We start from the raw sequence: 12,654 nt of genomic DNA, 5'->3' as shown, positions 1-12,654 counted from the left end.
GGTCGCGAGCACATGTGCTGGGGGTTTCCCCTATTCTTCCACTCCACGAGGTGCTCGCGCGGGTGCACATCTGCTTGGATCATCCGAGTCAATGAGCTGTATCTGCACATGAACAGCAGTACGAGGAGAAATTCAACTGTTTGGTGGTACGATACTGGGACATGGAACAAGTCCCACCAGCCCTGTTCAGCAGAATCGTCGCCGGTAATAAACGCCCATGGATATCGATGCGAGGTTCTCGCGTACTCGAGAATGCTGGCATCTTTAGCGACGAATCGACTGACAAGAAGCTGTCCAACTATGGGCCCGCCAAGGCTAGCGGCTTCTGCGCGTTCGTTCCAGCGACCGGCCAACAGCAGGCGCTCGGAGGGGCTGCAGAACCCGGCGTCCACAACAGCGTGGATTCCTCTGTCATTACTCCAAAGCACCATGTCAACGAGGTCCGCGGTGATCGGGCACAGCAAATCTTTTACAAAGATGTGATTGTAGCGTCCATCCTTGGTGTGCGACAGCGGCGGCAGAAGCAGGTGAAAACCTGCGTTACCTCACCATACCCGAGAAGCAAGTCTCCGGACAGGCACCACCAAGCAAACTGATACCCGCAACCGCAATGCCCAAAGCGCGCAGGCTGTATGTCGCACGTGGAGCGGGGACCACACGCCCATAGGAGAGGCTAATTACTGTGCAGGTGCACGGGCCCGCGCGGAACGCAGCTCGCAAGAATACAAAAGCAGTCTGCTAGCAGCTCATCAGCTATCTAACACTCAGGTGCGTTTGTATCATGAATTTGTTTTCGTATGGATGTTACCAAGCAAACCAGAAAAACACCTCTCTTTCAAGGCACGCTTGACTCCATACGAGCATCGCAAGCCGCCCGTGGGTATCCATCACGCTGCGCTCGACGCGCCGTCCAGAAATACCGCACTTCTCGTTGGCATGCTCGTCCATGCAGGCGTGTGCGAAAACCAGTGGTTGTTACCGGTGCAATGTCCCGAACACAATGTCCAGCACGGGAACACTGATACCAAAATTCGCCCCTGGTGCTTTGAAATGGTGTATCATGTGCCGCCGTTTCTGAGCGGCTAAGAACCCCGTACGTAGCGTTCCATAATGCACCAGAAAGTGTGTCATGTCGTACTGAAGGTACCCAACACCGAATCCAAAAAGGAAGCACAGTCCGCGCACGAGACCAAACACTCGAGGTGCAGTCAGCCATACCGGCATCGAGACGAGCGCTGCGGGAATCGGTGGAAACACGAGTCGATCATAATCCATCGGCGCCAGGTGGTGATGTCCATGAATAAGAAAATGAAAGATATTCGACCAGTACGTCCCGGTCCGCACGTGAAATACATATCGATGTAACAGATATTCGAAGAACATCCAAAATATATAGCCAAACGTCGTGAACGGTAGGAAATCTCGAACAAACGAGCAACCGAGGCGCGCAAACACAAACCACAGCCCGCAGACAAAGATCGGAATCCAGAACACTAGCGGCACGTACCAGGGACACTTTGTCAGTGACTCGAGCGTCGGGTTCGCGAAAAGGGCCACATGATGGTCGCTGGTCGGAAAAGAATGCACCCAGCGGTGATACTTATCCCCAAGCTTACCAACCTGGTCCAGAAGCGGCTTACTAAAGTCGACCAGCGGTCTACCGTGCTCGTCCAGCGTGCCGTCTAGGGCGGCTGCCTCTGCGGGAGAAGCGTCCGCGTCAGCCAGCGGGCCTACGTAGTACTGCTGCAGAATTTTATACGCCGCACTGGAGTGCTCGTGACCACCTTTGAGCTCGCCGTTCATAACACTGGTGACGTCCTCGCCCAAACGCTTCAAGAGGACGTCCCGCCCGCCCGGGTGGTACCGCAAGAACCCCGTCACGTCATAGACACCACCACGAACGATCACCCAGGCGTCGTTTTCATGGTTGTGTGCACGGACTACGCGCCGTGTTAGTGTGTAGCACTCTGTCATTGACGCACGCTGTCCACGACTCGAACGCAGGACCTCGGACGCAGCACACGAGGATTGTTCTAAAGCGCTCTCACCTGCCGCAGCATGAACGCGCGCCCTGTAAATCGGCACCGCCAGGTCGTATGGACACGCGCTCCCTGAGCGCTTGTGGACACGTGTCGCGCCCGTCAGCGGCCGGTATCGTCAAACGGCGGCGAAGGAGCGCTGCTGGAAAAACGCGTGCGCGCACCAGCATCACATATGGCCGTTATGTACAGTAATCACCTGCGCACGCCTGATCTGATGCCTTTATATCCAATAAAAGACTTACGAAGACGAACGATAGTGATGCGTGTCTTCTGCAGGCGCCCGGAGGTTCGTGCCGCTGCCTGGAAGTAGTTCCAGGCCTGACCAGCAGCAAGCGCAACGCCAGCGGCGACGTTGGGCTGCGCTCGCGCCGCTGGTTGCCAAAGCGGCCGGTATAAGTTTCCCGCACCGGGCGAGGCGAGCGATCGAGCAGCCAGAAGGGAGCGCCCCCAGCGTTCCTGCAGATGGAGACAACGCACTTGCCTCGGAAACGATAGTGACCGTAATCTCCATAGAGAAATGCTGGTATTGTTTTTACGTACAGGTGACGATTTGGAAGAGCTTGTATGCACTGCATGGGCATGCGGCTTGCGGGCAGAGCAATGCCGTCCTCGAGCACCTAGACGACGCCTGTGTCAGCGTGAACTTGGAAGAGGTGCACGCGGCGATCTCGGGCGTATGCACGCAAGTCGAGGGCTCTTGCGGCTGTCATCAAAACCAGATGTTGCGGGACTGTGCTGTGAGTGCTTCCTTTTCGTGCTCTCATAGATCAAGGTCTGAATACATTGGTTTCGGGTTTTCCTCAAGCTCCGTTGTCAGCAGTCGAAGCATGTTGCTGGAGGCGTTCAAGCTCCGCTTTCCCCGATTCCGGTTGCTGTCAACGGCGCATTTTATACACAGACGAAAGTTGCGTTACGCTTCGCTTGTCGTTTTCGTTTCCTTTTGTGTAGAGCCCGGTGCGCGCTTCAAAGCGGTAACATGTGCATGCTGTCAAGTGCACTTATGTATCCAACACACCTCTTCATCTTTCGAGCGCCGTCCTGCAGCACGTCAAGGCTCGCTTCATCGCTCGTTACATGCCCTTGACGGATCCAGAGGGCTCCCTACCATGCCTTGCTCCGTTTCCATGCCCAGAGCCGTCTCCTGCAATGACGTGCTGCTCCTGGGCGAGCGCGCTCTGCGCATGCTCTTCAGGTTGCATGTGTAAACAGAACGCTATGCCATTCGGTAAAGCATGCATGGCGCACGATGTGAATCGTGATGAATCTAGTACCGAACTGCAATTCACGGCTGGGGAACACGTCGAGGACTTTCGATCCGTTGGCGCACCCTTCGCTCAAAAGCGATGATGCACACTCGACTGCAAGCGATCACCGCGATGACTCATGTTCTGCACCAGCTTACATACAAGTCCGAAGGACCGGATTCTTTACCTGCGAATCCCGTTAGAGATATCCTATGGATGTTGAACGCAGCTCCGTCAATGGTTACATTGAGAAGAGGATTTTTCTTTCAAACGGAATCGATTTTTTGACATGAACACTTCAGTGAACCGTTGGCAAGAGCTTGTGAACAAGTGACCATGGGACAGCGTCGACTTTTTCTTCGTCGTCAGTTCATCGGCGCGAATTGCTGCACCCATGAGTTGCACAGGAACAGAAGAATCGAAAACTGATAGCATGTTTGATTTGATTATCGCATGCGCGAGAAAACGAGACAAGTCGAGGCTTGCACATATGAATTCGACAAAGACGTCATTGAATTTAAAAAGTCTCGTTCGAACGCGTCGAGAATCATCGTGATGGCGACGACGTCACCAACGGCAGCGGCAAAGCGTCGAAGGAGCGTCTCCGAAAAAAAACGACCGAGAATCCTCAAACTACAAATGCAATCGTATACCCTGATTGCTGCATATCGAACGTCAAGGTTGTAGATCTATGTGCAATCGGGAAAAAACCGATAAGCAGGCAAGGCGCCAGCAGTTCAGGCTTCCATTTTCATCCGACACGGGTGGAGCGGTGCGCGATACCCACAGCGTCGTCTCACGAAAATGGCATTCAGCAGCGCAGCAGCAACAGTTTCGGAAGAATGCGTAAACGCTGCATGGACGATAGGATGAGGAAGCATGCGGTGCAGCTCGCGTGAAACGCTAGATGGCGCTCGAAGTGCTCCCGCTGGAACGACACCGCAAGACCGGATGCCAGTGGCGCATCAGAACAGACCGTCTTCGAATACGCCCTAAGCGACGCGGTAGTCCGTCATCGACGCCATACACACCGGTATTTCGCACAACGTAACGACCCGATGGCCGCAGTGCAGCCCAAACGATTCAGAATCGATGCCGCGGCGATACGTGTAGCTCGATTTGTCAATGCACCCGTTTCCATCCACCAAGGTCCCCGATATTGTCCACCGACGAAAACATTCGGGCGCTCTCGGACGTATCCTGAGCACATCGCGTGTTTACCGCGAGTCCGCGCTCGAGTCTCAGAGCGCGATTAAGCGACGAAAACGACTGATCTTGGTAGCGGTTAGTGGATGGTAGCGATCACTCGCTATTCGCTCTATCCATATCGGTTTGCAGAGGACACTCTTGAGGTTCGAGAACGCATCGAACCCCGCTTGACCTTTGGACTTGCCGTATCCAGAAGCGCCGACCCCGCCAAACGGAAGACCCGGCGAGATTACCTGACCCAGCAGATCATTCACGACAAGCGATCCAGAGGTGGATGCCCGTTCAAAACGCTGCACCACAGCAGCGTCACGAGACATTAGATAGACTACCAGCGGAGATGGTAGACTCCCGATCACCTCGAGCGCTTGTTCGGTACCAGCACACGGCTGCAGAACAACCAGTATCGGCCCGAAAATCTCCTCCGCCATCAGCGCATCATCCAGAGTCACATTGCGCACAATGGTCGGCGTGAAAAAGCAGTCATTCTCTCGGTGGGTTCCACCGAACACAACCTCACCACGGCTTTGTTGGAGCAGGTCCGCCAGACGGGCGGTATGTGCCTTGCTCACGATCCGTGGGAAGGTCGTGCTGTTTTCCACTGGCCTCCCGTAGAATGCTTCAATCGATTTCCACATCTCTTCTATGAAGAACGCCTCCTGTGCCCGGTCTGCACCGCATAGAACCACATAATCCGGGGCGATGCACGTCTGACCCACGTTCAGTAACTTGGCCCATGCGGTCGTTCGGGCAACCCGAGCCAAGTCTCGCTCGGACAGCGATGCACAGTCCACCACAAGCGGATTCTTACCGCCCAGTTCGAGCGTGCACGGTATCAGGTAGGCCGCACAAGCGCGTGCGATTTCACGCCCAATCCTCCAGCCGCCCGTGAAATGCACCGCATCAAAAGGGCGCTGCTGTGCCCAAACGCGGAACGCAACATCCGCCGGACACTCGGTATCCAGATGAAGCAGACGCCGAACAGTGCTGGCATCGCCCAGCACGACTCGGATGCAGCGAGCATCGAGATAGGTGCGCACCAGCTCTGCCAGCAGTTTTGCTGTTGCAGGAGCACGTTCACTTGGTTTCAAGACGACACAGTTCCCAGCGGCGATAGCACTTGTCATATGCCAAATCGCAAGCAGTAGAGGATAGTTCCAGGCTGTGATGATCAGCACCACGCCCAGTGGTTCAGGAACGACCCAGCGACGCTCCAGTATCGTCGCCAGTGCTACGCCGCCGTAACTTGCCACCGGCGGGTTGCCACCGCCCAGTACTCGAGGAAGCACCGCGCGCCAAACACGTTGCAACCAGAACCACGGCGCCAGATACTTGGGTGCTAAGCAGGGTTCTACCGTGCGGGGCCCAGCCCAGAGCTTCAGGTTCCCCAGCGCCAACGCTAGTTCCTGGAGTGCGGGTTGTAGCTCGGTAAGCTGACTCTCTTCAGCACTCTTCCCGAGATCATCAGCTAATGCCGCGATGATTGCGCGCTCCTGTTCCACTAGCGCCTGCTTCAGGGCTTCCAGCTGCGCTGCACGCCAACGAAGCGAGCGTGTTGCCCCACTCCGAAAGGCTTCGCCCAGCTCCGCCCTTACCTCCCGATATCCCGACGACAAGTCGTCAGCTGCTGACGTCAGCATCTTATTCCGTCAGCGTCAACCGCTACGCGTAATGGAGTATATGCGTCGTACACTTTGACCAGGTCTAAGCTGCACCCGATGGTCACCTGCGGTCGACAGTGCTCCACGCGCTCACCCGAGCCGTCGAGATACACTCGGCAGTCGTGCGTATCGCCCGCGAGCGCCTCGCTTCACACAGCCGGATCGGGACGCAAAGCGCGAGCGCCCGCGCACCCCCGAGCGCTTCGTGTGGCAGTCAACCCGGTGGTGTTCGTACAGATGCTTGTGATGGATATGAGCTGCCCGCGCACCCCCGAGAGCTTCGTGTGGCAGTCAACCCGGTGGTGTTCGTACAGATGCTTGTGATGGATATGAGCTGCCCGCGCACCCCCGAGAGCTTCGTGTGGCAGTCAACCCGGTGGTGTTCGTACAGATGCTTGTGATGGATATGAGCTGCAAGCTGCAGATGCTCCCATACACAGGGTCAATTCTTTTCCATCGGTTTATGGACTAGCATCGTTGCATGCAATCAGGTCCTCTGCGATGCTCCGAGGCTGCGGGCGATGCTCTCGAGAGATGCGTCGTTGCCGAGCGTTTCGGGTTATAGGAAGCGAGAAACGTCAGCTGCAGTCACTCGTGTGCTCGTCGTTGTCGATGCAGAATGCATTCGAAAAGGCGTCATGGGGTATGGAAACGAAAGAAATCGGATGCAAGTGCACGCTACGTAGATGGTTGACGGTGTACCTGGGCGATGATCATCAGGCGGTAAACTGCGAAGTGTGTGTGTGTGTGCGTGCGTGCACGCGCTCCAGTAGACCAGCCCGAGCGCCACCCTCGATGGATAACCATGACGTTGCATCGCGTAGAGCAAACAGGGATTCCCAACTGCACGACGCGTATCGGTTTCCGGGCAGGCAGTCGTGATGACGCCTCACGATCTCTCCCGAGCGTTCTGCTGACCACTCGCCATGACCTATACTTGCCTCCGGTGATCCTTTCATTCGTTCGTGGGACTCTCCCAGCGCCAAGTGCCTCTCGTGATGAGTATTCATGATAGCTCTTATATTCCTGATGCGTACCCTGCAAAATTACCAAGCGTCCTTGCTATCCCAACGAGTGGGATCATTTGAGATGGAATGAGGTCAGAAGAGATAAACTGGAATTCATTGGAGTTAACTGAGCTGAAGCGGAATCAGATGAAGTTCGATGATCCCGGTTGAGCGGCACTCCTGATGATCTGCATCGCTGGGCTTTCGGCCTCACAGTCGCTGGGTGGCGGGTGCTCCACACGGCTCCAGAGCCACGCGAGACGCATCGTATCGCGCTCGGGGTACCAGACGTTGCAACGACCGGCAGGCGGCCTCGTGTCCTACGCAACCACTTGCCTCCTCGAGGGAGTGCCACAGCGCGAAACGCGACTCGAGGGAACAGGTTTGACAAGTGCATCTTATAGATCTGGAAAAGCGACTGCGAACGGTGTGTTTCATCGGCGAGCACCCTCAATAACCGGTTTGGTCCAGGGAGGCACTTGTTGGCGCACCGGCCTGAACGCGACTCCACAGAACCAGTGTGACGAGTGCATCCCATAAATCTGGAGAGGTGATTGCAAACAGTGTTTATAATCAGGGAGCGCTGCCAATAAAAGGTGTATTCCAGAGAGGCAGTTGCTGACGTATCAGACTGAACAAGCTGCTCTGCCTGCTCGCAACCGAACATCGACTTTTCAGGGTGAACTGCGTCGCTAGGTCCTATCTCAGAGTCGCTTCAAAGTTCGTAGACGATAGTTTGTGGCTGCATTTCGCTCAGCTCGCGTTGCCCGAAGGTATCCAGTGGAGGCTTTGCTCAGAGAGCGCACGGTTCGATCAAGTTGCCACCGCAGGCTACCCGTAACGCCTCACACAAGCGGTAACTCCAGAGACAGACGCTCGACCAGCACCAAGAACTTGACTGGGCGCGTGCTGAAGCATTGAATAGTACCACCTCCAAGATGCCAGCGAGTCGTGGTAGCACGTACACCATTGCGAACCTGATTGCAGACCGGCTTGCGGCGGCAAACGTGGAGCTCGTGTTCGGTGGACACGGAGCAGCTGCGAGTCCTCTTATCACAGCGATTGTGCAGCATCCACGTCTGCACTGGGTTCTCGTTCGAAACGAAACTGCCGCACCGTTTGCCGCATCTGCATACGCCAAGTATTATCGGAAGCTGGGTGTGTGCGTTACCACCTCGGGTCCGGGTGCCGCCTACACCGTGTGCGGCATGGTGGATGCGCTTGCGGACTCTGTGCCGGTGCTCCTACTCAGCGGCCTCGTGTCGCGGAGTAACATCGGACACGAGGGCTTCCAGGACACCCGAACAGCACAACTGATGCACGGAGCAGGCGTCCAGTTTGCCAAGGCCCCCATGACTGCCGATCGCTTCCTTTCTCTGCTGGACTCGGCTATCCGCTTCGCCCTGGAGCGAAGCACAGCAGCACATCTGGCGATACCAGTAGATGTGCAGACGTCGCCCTCAGACGAGAGCGCCCTGGCTCGCCTTCCCTTTCATATTGCCGAGGTACCGCGCTGCGCTGCCGTTTCCGTGGAGCACGCTGGACGCCTTCTGCTGGGACATCGCGTCGTCATTCTGTGCGGGTTGCGTGCAGCACAGGCTCGTTGCTCGAGTACGATTTTGAAACTCGCAGAAACGCTCTGTGCGCCGGTGATTACCACACTGGACGCCAAGGGTGCCGTCGATGAGCATCACCCGCTGGTACTCGGTGTTGACGGGATCTTTGGGAACCCCGGCATGGCAGCGCCGCGGGCCCTCGTCAGCACTGCCGAGTGTATTCTGGCGATAGGCGTCGATCGTTGCGATCCAGTCGTGCTCGATTCTACTGGTCAACAGCAGGTCCGAGTATTCGGTGTAGACGATACACTGGCTACGCGCCTCCAGGTCTACTACCATGTGGAGTGTATGCTTATCGATCCTGAATTGGAGGCCCTGCTGAGCGCACTAACAGCGAGCGTGCGGGAGATGCAATCAAAGCGCATGCTGCCGCCGGGCCCTCAACAGGCCCGGGACTACTCGAGCCGGCTCTGGAAGTACTTTTTAGACGGTGAATGGCGTGAGCGTCAAGCTTCATTGCCTTCATCGCCGCGTCGTGCTGCAGTTTTGAGCAAAACGCCACACGCTATGGTCACTGGCAGGCGCTCCATGCTGGACACAGACGATACCGCTGACGAGGGCGATGATGAGGTACGCGGCTTCTGTCATCCGCGCCACCTGCTCACCGCCTTGTCCGCGAAACTTGGTCCAGACGATGTTGTGGTTGTGGATATCGGAGATGTTACCATCTGGGCAGGTCTCTGCCTCTGTTTCGATGGGCAGGGAACGCGTCTGCTTTCCAGCATCAACATGGGCAGTATGGGGTACGCGGTTCCGGCTGCCGTTTCGATGGGCGTCTCGCTGAAGAGACGCAAAAGCGAGGGTGTCGTCTACCTCATCACTGGCGATGGCGGTTTCGAAATGGCTGAACAGGAACTTGGAACTGCCCTGCAGCAGGGCCTCGATAACCTTGTCGTGATTGTCCTCCGCAACGGCGTTATGGGACGGGTACGCTTTGGGAATACTGGCGTCGCTGGCGACGAAATCATCCTTCCAGACTTGCAGCGACTCGCCCAGGCGTACCGTATGGGCTTCGCCCGCGTCCAGCGACCAGCGGAAGCACCGGCGGCGTTGGAGTCCGCTCTTGCTGCACAGCAACGAGGCGATGCCCGGCACTCGTTCCTCATCGATCTGGTCGAGAGCCCTGAGCTCAAGGCCGAGTACGCCACCGTGGAAAGCAACCGGGTACCAGTATTGCGTCTGATTGCCGAATACCTGCCTACCGAGGCGCTCACTGCTAGCGACATGGAGCTGTTGAGTATCTTTGACCTGGACAACGACGGACTCATCTCACCCGAAGAGATGCGGATTGCCCGCCAGGTTTTCGACAGCTTTATCATGGTGCATCGACAGCGTCAGCGGATGGACGCTGAATCCGCGGGCGAAACGGAGGATGTTGCCGCGAGCGCCGCGTTGTCAACTGAGGATCGCGAATATCTTTTGCAGCTACTGCGCAGTGGCGACTTTTTCGGTTGCATCGCCTCCCAGAAACTCCTGGTAGAGCCGCTGGAGTCCAGTCCGGATTCCAACCAGAGCCCGGTCAAGGTCTACAACCTGCATCCACATGCACCACAACCGCCAGGCAGCCGAGCACGAGCGCTGGGCTCCGTGCGGAACCTCATCGAGGGTAAGATACCGTCCGTAGAGGCGCTGTCGCGGATTCCAATCGATTCCCAAGACTATATTGCGGGTTTTGAGCTGGGCACCGTGGACGGTCGTCCGCCGGAGACCATGGGTGAAGCCATCATCGTTCACGGGACTGCGTATTGTACGCTGACCGGTGAACTGCCAGCAGCAACGTCTCCAGCGACGTCCGACGGGACCAGCAATCAGCAGCAAAGCCCAGCGGAAGCGCCTGAGGCGCCACCAGCCGAGTACTACCGCACGGTGCGTGGACGGTACCTCTCGAGTGTCGCGTTCCTGGGCATGCCCCAGGGTGCTGTACCCGACTTTTACGTATCATACGAGGCGCCCGGCGTGCAATTGCCTACCGGGGTTCAGGGTACCAATGCTGGCTCCAAGAAAATACCAGCAGGCCTGCCGTGGTCACGTGTACTCAATGATCTGTACCTGCAGACGGGAACGACGAACCCCCTGTTCTTCTACGGCATCGCTGAGTTTTCGCATTTCACAGCGACAGCTATTTCACGGGCGCCCGTTTTCAACGAAAATGTGATTGCCAATCGCCACAAGTACTATCGAGAGCCGAATCTGATCACCGGCTCTCAACCCGCAGCCGTAGTGGGTCTGTTGAGCGTCGCGGAAGCCATTGAGGATGAGGCATTTCGCACGGCCCTGGATGCACACCTCTACCGCGGCTACTTCCAACTCTATGCGGATCGCGATACCGTCGATGCCTCGCCTGAGCAGCAGACGCCCCAAGATGGACACGTTGCTGACCAGGGCGATCATTCGTGCCACACTTGTCGACTCATGGCGCTGCAGAGGATCCGTTCGGAGCTGCAGCAGCACCCGTCGCTGCTGCTCTCTCATACGCATGCGCTGGCGTTGCGGCGACCAGTACAACACCTGGGCGACATCGAGCCGGATGTTGTTTGGCGAGCAGTGCACCTGTTGGCGAACTCGTGCGTCACCAAAGTCCACATGTCCGTTCACGTCGTTCGTGGATTGGATGCACTTGAAAGCGGCACCTGAGGCGTGCATCTGTGCCTTGTTCGATTCCCATTGGTTGTTGTTGTTGTTGTTGTGAAGGAGTGAGTGTGTGTGCGTTTGCCGGAGGTAGAGCATTCCCAGACATGCTACCGCGGCATCGGAGACTCTGGTAGAGCAAGTCGTGGAACGAAGAGCTTCACGATGAAGACAAACCGGCGTATGATACCAGCGGGTAGCGGCGGTGTGCAAGCCTGTAATGTAAACGCTGGACGCGCTGGTGCGCGGGGCTGGCATCTGCTTTTGAAAGCGCTGATCAAGTAGTGGCATACCCAGCCGGACAAGGAATACTCCCTGAGCGTCACCAAAAAGCCGGGAATGGATACGCGTGCATATCTTGGACCAGAGCGGGTTCTGGTGCCTAGGAAGAGATGCGCTTGGCTAGGCTAGGCGGCAGCTTCATCTAAAGGCAGCATATATAGAGAATGCGTAAACGTGAATCTCAACACGGTCCCAGATAACCCGCGGGCAGGTACTCGACAACAACGTTGCTTCCGTCGCATAAACGCATATACCTACGCACCTAACGCCAAGTCGCATAGCGGTAGGTTCCGCTGTCTCTCGCCTGCAACACTGCGCAGGTGGCGGGCGTTTGCAGCACGAGTGAGTAGCGCATGCTCGCGGGTGCAGTCTGAATCACGCCCGTGAAGGCAGGACGCACCACAGAGAGCCACCGTGACACCCAGACGTCCGCACGCTGCTCAAGACACTCGGTACACCTCCGCTTGAACTGGACGAACGGACACACTCCGGCCACAGACTGGGATAGGCACCAGAAACACCCACAGACTCCGAGAAGTGCCTGTCGCTCGCTTTCGCCTTGAGGCAACCAAGCTCCCGAATTCGTGTTCTGGGTTCAACGAACACCGTCGAGGTCGAGGTATGCCGAGGCACTCACTGGCGACTCGTGGAGCTCGCGCGTACACCCGAACGCGCTGCAACGACTTTACCCTGCAGTCCAGGTTGAGTCGTCGGTTATCGCAGGGAAGGTGACTTTTCGTCAAAACGACGTGCGCACTACACGTTCCTGAAAGGTCGAAACGAAAGGCTTCCTGGGCTGGAACTACTGCTGCTCCTGCTTCGGATATGCACAGAAACGTCGCGCAACTCAGCAACATACACACAAGTGCGTTTGCCGGTACCCTGCGACGGCGTCTTGGCAGGCTGTGGGAAACCCGCGTGCGTCCAAGCATTTGACCAGCGTCGTGTTGGTTGTTGATCAGCTTGGT

The 12,654-nt window shown here is 56.8% G+C and overlaps 3 protein-coding genes and 1 non-coding gene across 4 annotated transcripts; 1 reads left to right on the top strand and 3 right to left on the bottom strand.

The window, feature by feature from the left end:
• Positions 1–975: 975 nt before the first annotated feature.
• CYME_CMO346C (similar to fatty acid hydroxylase) lies at positions 976–1,974 on the bottom strand (the record flags this gene model as incomplete). The annotated part of the gene is made up of 1 exon (XM_005537647.1): positions 976–1,974. One exon carries the CDS (start codon positions 1,972–1,974, stop codon positions 976–978), a length of 999 nt encoding a protein of 332 aa, XP_005537704.1.
• A 2,553-nt stretch (positions 1,975–4,527) lies between these two features.
• CYME_CMO345C (probable aldehyde dehydrogenase) lies at positions 4,528–6,132 on the bottom strand (the record flags this gene model as incomplete). The annotated part of the gene is made up of 1 exon (XM_005537646.1): positions 4,528–6,132. One exon carries the CDS (start codon positions 6,130–6,132, stop codon positions 4,528–4,530), a length of 1,605 nt encoding a protein of 534 aa, XP_005537703.1.
• A 1,966-nt stretch (positions 6,133–8,098) lies between these two features.
• CYME_CMO344C (similar to acetohydroxy acid synthase, large subunit) lies at positions 8,099–11,410 on the top strand (the record flags this gene model as incomplete). Its single annotated transcript, XM_005537645.1, has 1 exon — positions 8,099–11,410. One exon carries the CDS (start codon positions 8,099–8,101, stop codon positions 11,408–11,410), a length of 3,312 nt encoding a protein of 1,103 aa, XP_005537702.1.
• On the bottom strand, positions 10,657–12,543 carry CYME_CMO343T. Its single transcript, XR_002461513.1, has one exon. It is a non-coding gene; the product is annotated as a hypothetical transcript (transcript).
• Between the last annotated feature and the right edge of the window lie 111 nt (positions 12,544–12,654).

This window comes from Cyanidioschyzon merolae, chromosome 15 (assembly GCF_000091205.1).
Source record: "Cyanidioschyzon merolae strain 10D DNA, chromosome 15, complete genome".
NCBI classification, from domain to species: Eukaryota; Rhodophyta; class Bangiophyceae; order Cyanidiales; family Cyanidiaceae; genus Cyanidioschyzon; species Cyanidioschyzon merolae.
Note: the sequence above shows the minus strand (reverse complement) of the source record. Positions and strands in the feature narration are given on the sequence as shown.